This window comes from Contarinia nasturtii, unplaced genomic scaffold (genome assembly GCF_009176525.2).
Source record: "Contarinia nasturtii isolate CC-2019 unplaced genomic scaffold, AAFC_CNas_1.1 Cnas_scaffold_3393, whole genome shotgun sequence".
In the NCBI taxonomy this organism is placed as follows: Eukaryota; Metazoa; Arthropoda; class Insecta; order Diptera; family Cecidomyiidae; genus Contarinia; species Contarinia nasturtii.
The window spans coordinates 1-6,246 of record NW_022200696.1 but is presented as its reverse complement, the minus strand read 5'-3'; the positions used below and the strand labels follow the sequence as shown (position 1 = coordinate 6,246).

Here is a 6,246-nt window from a genome sequence, read left to right as displayed (position 1 = left end):
TTGGCTCATGGACAGAATTTCAGCACAGGCCAAAGACAAATTTTATGCTTGGCTCGTGCAATTTTGAGAAAGAATCGAATCATAATTCTTGACGAAGCAACAGCAAATGTTGATCTTAGAACGGATGAAATGATTCAAAAGACGATCCGTGAGAAATTTTCTGACTCCACAGTTATAACCGTGGCCCACCGTCTTAATACTGTTATTGATTCAGATCGAGTGTTAGTTATGGATGATGGTGTCGCAGTTGAATTCGATGCGCCGTACTCATTGATGCAAAATAAAGACGGAGTATTCCGAAATATGGTCGAAGCATTGGGTCAACAAGAATACGATCGGTTACATTTAAGAGCGAAAGAGAAATATAATACGACCAGGAAATTAGACAAATAAAACTTGTTTACAATGCCAACAACAGCGCAATCGCTGGGAATGTTTATTGATTGATTTGAAGAAAACTTTAACGTTTGTTTGTAAAATGATTCCATCAAAGAAAATACAAAATGTTGCTGAAAATAATAAAAATTATCTAAATAATCTTTTTCAATAATTCTAGTTTGAGTTTTTAATAAGCGTCTGAGAAATTATGTTCATTATCGCTGTTAAATTTAAAGCACCTAATACATTGAATACATCGGAACATCACATTATAAAAAATTATCACAAAGAAAGAAAATATATTCGAATTTTTGCGTGAAATGATCATACGTGCTATCTCCCAAATGAGACGGCTAAAATGTCTTAATCTAATTATGAAAGATTAAAAAAAATCCCACATGTACGGAACAAAAAAGATAAGACACACGCAGTATAGATAATGGAATAAGAAGTTTTCTATTTGGGAGTTAACTAAGTTATACGCACACGATTTGTAACTTCTGTATTATCATGAACGTCAACATGAAATATATAATATATTGTTTGTAATTTTTGGACAACACATTATGTTGGTTTATAAAACCTGCTTCAAGTACACAAGTGATTGACAATTGATTTGTGATTTTCAAAACGTACGTTTTTGAATTTTTGAAACAGAAGTGGATGAGAGTTTGTATTGAATTATAACTATTCTGCGTGAATATCAAAAAGTGACATTATTACAGATCAATTTTAATGTTCTCGGCAACACTCATAAGAAAAAAATTTCCATTCCACGCGCACTGATTGAACTAAAAACATATTTTAGTGAGAAAAAGACACGTTTTTTCGCTTTTAAAATTTTCGGTTGTGAATTTTACAATATGTTGATCAATCCAGTTCATTGATGGTCACATTTTCTTTTTTTATCAGTCACGCGCAATTCACGAGAAAAACAATGTGAAAAGATAAAGTCATTTGAGAAACATGTTTTTCTTTTTCAAGCATAATAATTCTTTAAGCACGCTCTGCTCGCACTCCATTTAAAGCAATGTATTGGGTTTCGAACACGCAGATGTGCTGCCACCTGGTATCTCAAAGTTAAGCTGCTATAAAGCACATGCTTCTTGCAAATGAAGAAGAAGAGGAAAGCAATGTCTTTACATAGGGTTGAACTTATAAATGTCAGAGAGCAGCACAACTGCAGTATTCAAAGTGCGACTGCCCTTCGTCTTTAAGTGTGTTATCACTTACCAAAATTACAATTGTTTGCCTAAAAAGGAATTTAGTTTGTAAACATAGATCGTCGGCTGGTAACAGCACAAAAGTTGTTATCATTTTTTTTAAATATTGAACTATACACACACAGCACCCAGATTTGGAGCTTTTTTAATTGGCGGATGGGCTCTCTTAAATTTTATTTTGACCATGCCCATATATATTGAACAAAACTAACAAATTGTCATTTCTTTAACAAATTTAAGGATTTTGTGAAAAAATGGAATCTGCATATAGAACTCTTTCAAAAAACCCACGCCAATCAGCAAGTTGGATATCAATATTGACTTTCGGATGGACAATTCCAATGTTCAAAAGAAGTTATAACAAAGTGCTAAATGCAAATGATGTATTTGCACCGGTTGACGAGGATCACTCCGATAGACTGGGAGATCGATTGGAAAAGTATGATCGTTTTTTCAAAAAAAAAAAATCAGATTTCTATTGAACCGTATTCTATTTTCAACTTTAAACAATTGCTTCAGGAATTGGGAGATGGAGAAAAAGAAAGAAAAACCATCCCTAACACGAGCATTAGTCAAAACATTTTGGCGCCAGCTTATTATTTTGGGGTTTATGAGCCTTTTTTCCAATTGCGTATGCCAACTTTCGTACGCATTTATATTGAAAGGACTTTTATCGTGCTTTCGGTTGGTATTAATATTTGTTGAGTTTTATCATTGACGTAACTATGATTTTTGTATTAATTTTATCGATATAACAGTGGAAACTCTGTCGAATCCAATGATGATGCTTTAAATTATGGAATTGGTTTTGTAATTCTGACAGTTTTTTGTGGCGCCAGCTATATGCATCTCTTTTTTTATGACAATGTTAGCGGTATGAAAGTGCGCGTGGCAATTTCTAGTCTTCTTTATCGTAAGGTACGTGTAATACATATCGATTATTTTCAATTGTATTAAATTCGCATCTAATTAATTGTAGACTCTTCGATTGGCACAAAAAGCTCTTACCAACACTTCACCTGGAAAGTTAGCCAATTTACTTTCAAATGATCTTCAACGATTTAATCGTTTATTAATACATCCGCTGTGGGTGGCTCCTGTAGCAACGATTATAGCCACGTATATTTTATGGACGGAAATTCGCTGGGCTGCCATCTTTGGAATTATTGTTATTTTCCTCTTGGTGCCCATACAAAGTAATTTACTATTTACCTATCAATTTCCATTTAAATTAAACAACTTCATCTGCAGGTTACAGTGGAAAGTTGTTGGCCAAATTTCGACTCGAAACTGCTTTGCGAACGGATGAACGTGTTCGATTCATGGACGAAATTGTGTCTGGTGTTCAAGTAATAAAAATGTTTGGATGGCAGAGGCCTTTCGAGGGTCTAATAGCAGCTGCGCGACGCAGTGAATTAAAATTGGTTATAAAAAGTCTTTGTGTTAATTCCTTAAATCTAACTGTGTTCTTTTTCGTTAATCGTCTCGCCCTATTTTGCACCGTGCTATCATTTATCTCTTTATATGGCAGTGAAAACATGACCATCGCCAAAATGTTTGTGACATCACATCTATTCCATGTTATTTCTCTTACAATGTGTCGATTTTTTTTTCAAAGCCTCTCTGAATGTAGCGAGGCATTTGTCACTATTAAACGTTTACAGCGATTTCTTGAAAATGAAGAAAAGTGTGAAGTGAAAAGTGGACCAGATCATATAAGTTCAGATGAATTAGAATCACAAGATCTGTCCATTTTAATGAAGAATGTTACGGTCGAATGGAGTGCTGCTGGAATTCAAACCAATTCTTCGAAAAAAGACAAAGACAATGTTGAGAAAAATGCAAGTGAAAGTGTACCGTTTAGACTTCAAGGGCTCAATTTAGAAATGGCAAAAGGGAAATTGGTTTTTATCGTTGGATCGGTTGGATCCGGTAAATCGACGCTCATGCAAGTTTTATTAAGGGAATTGCCTCTGATCAAAGGCTCAATGGGAATTAATGGTACGATATCATATGCGAGCCAAGTCAATTGGACTTTTACATCGACCATTCGGCAAAATATCACTTTTGGACAATCAATAGATCGTTCACGGTACGATGAAGTCATTAAATGTGCTGCTTTGGCCAAAGACTTTAAGCAATTCGGTAGCGGTGACATGACAATGGTGGGTGAAAATGGAGCTGGTCTTTCGGGTGGCCAAAAAGCGAGAATCAAGTAAGATCATAGAATCATGCACAACCGTTTTATTATAATTACCTTAATTTCAGTTTGGCTCGAGCAATGTATCGAAAGGCCGATATATATTTAATCGATGACCCACTGAGTGCTGTAGATACCCATGTGCAATCACACCTTTTCAATGAATGTATTGGACCGAATGGATATTTGGCACGGAAAAATTCCACACGAATTTTGATCACACACCAATTGCATTTCATGAGCGAAGCAGACTGGATTGTTGTTATGAAAGATGTAATTAGTAATTATCATATAGTAGTATAGCATTGCAATATGGCTGTCCTTCTACTTTCAGGGAAAGATTGAAATACAGGGAGACTATGATTCAGTTTTGAAGAGTGGAGTCGATTTTACCAGCATGCTGACGCATCATAAAAACGATGAAGAAGAAGCAGATGATAGAAATGAAATTGAAAATATTCGCAAGAATTCGACATTGTCGAAAGGAAATTCAAATGAGGAAGTGAATAATGTGGAAGAAGACTCAAAGAATTTCGATGAACAAACTGCGTTGACCAAAGACTTGGAAGAATCATCAAAAGGCAAAATCAAAGGATCTCTTCTTTTGAATTACCTCAAGTCGTCAAACATTCCGTGTGCTATAGCAATTTTATTGACGCTATTTCTGATGTCACAAATTATTCTAAGCGTAGCCGATATTTGGGTATCGCATTGGTAATTACTGCTAAACTGAGTTTTGTTAGTGTGATTGGTCATGAGTGTTATTTTAAAATGAATTTTCAGGATTGGGATTGAAGAGGATCGAGCTTATGAAATAAAATCTACTTCAGCGAGAAATCTTACGTCTGTCGATGTTGTATCAGATTTATGGCCAACCGAAACATACGTTTTAATCTATACCGGAATAATGCTTTTATTGATAGATATATCTTCTTTAAGAGGAATTATATTTTCTATAGTTTGTACAAAAGCATCACAAAATTTACACGACAATATGTTTCACGGACTGATATCAACGAAATTGAAATTTTTCTATGAAAATGCAGTTGGACGCATCATGAATAATTTCACAAAAGATCTAGGCGCAATTGATGATGTTTTGCCAAAAACACTATTGGAAGAAGTACAAATGATTTTGATTATCAGTGGGTCAATAACAATTACCATATTCACAGATTTTCGGATTTCAATTGCTGTTATTTTAATGGGAGTAGTACTTGTTATGGTTTGTAATGCATATTTGAAATGTTCGAAGAATATCATGCAATTAGAAGGAAAAAGTGAGTAAATAATGCGATTGTCAAATGTGAATGCTTTGTATGTATATGCAAATTTTCAACTCATTGCAGCGAAATCTCCCGTATTCACGCACATTTCGGCAACATTAAACGGTCTATCGGTTGTCAGGGCATTTCAAGCTGAAGAAATTTTGCGAGATGAGTTCGATCGTCATCAAAATCTGAATACTGGCACATATTTCATGTTTTGGGGGACAGCAAATGCATTTGGTTTATCAGTAGATGTGATGATATATCTTTTATTTGGTGTTGTGGTTTACGTTGTCTTGGTATTAAAAGAAGGTTTGTCAGAAGTCCCGATAGACACCCGTGTGATCATTATTACATTATTATTATATTATTGAAATAAAATATTTGTTATAGGAGTGACTGGTGATCAGGTAGGTTTGGCATTAAATCAAGCATCTTTCTTAATTGGGACTTTACAATTTGCATTAAAATTAGGTAAGTATTTTCTCAGAATGTATATTCTGAGAATGAAGAATATACAACCTCTATCGATATCTAAACGATTGTATATTTTTAAATAGGCGCCAATGTTACAAATCAACTAACGTCCGTTGAGCGTATATTAGAATATAGTCAATTGGAGCCAGAGACACAGCCAGAAGTTCCGCAAAAAGTATCCTCAGACTGGCCATCAAAAGGAAAAATTGAATTCAAACAAGTTTCATATCGATATTCGGCTGACGATGAACCAGTTTTGCGTGGATTATCGTTCTCTGTGAATCCCAAAGAGAAAGTCAGTGTCGTCGGTAGAACTGGAGCTGGAAAGTCCTCGCTGATCAGTTCAATTTTCCGATTAGCAATCGTCGATGGCGACATACTTTTGGACGATGTCAACACCTCTTCGGTTGATTTGAATGTATTGCGATCGAGAATATCGATTATACCTCAGGATCCAACTCTTTTCTCGGGCACTTTGCGAAGGTAAATTGAGTATACCATATTGAAAATGCTTAGGCATTCAATTGAATTTATTCTCTTTTAGGAATTTGGATCCATTCGAAGAGTATTCAGATGCTGACATATGGAGTGCACTTGACAATGTTGAGCTGAAGGAATTCGTGTCGAAGAATAATGGATTGGAGATGGCCGTTTTGGCTCATGGACAGAATTTCAGCACAGGCCAAAGACAAATTTTATG

At 35.1% G+C, this 6,246-nt stretch overlaps 1 protein-coding gene across 1 annotated transcript; it reads left to right on the top strand.

Moving 5' to 3' along the window:
• Window positions 1-885: 885 nt before the first annotated feature.
• Window positions 886-6,241, top strand: LOC116350052 (multidrug resistance-associated protein 4-like; the record flags this gene model as incomplete). The annotated part of the gene is made up of 13 exons (XM_031781775.1): window positions 886-1,010; window positions 1,842-2,040; window positions 2,121-2,285; window positions 2,360-2,519; window positions 2,581-2,797; window positions 2,853-3,816; window positions 3,870-4,074; window positions 4,136-4,515; window positions 4,585-5,081; window positions 5,151-5,381; window positions 5,463-5,543; window positions 5,630-6,029; window positions 6,091-6,241. Coding segments are annotated over exons 2-13 (3,636 nt in total), but the record flags the coding sequence as incomplete, so codon positions are not given.
• Window positions 6,242-6,246: the final 5 nt, after the last annotated feature.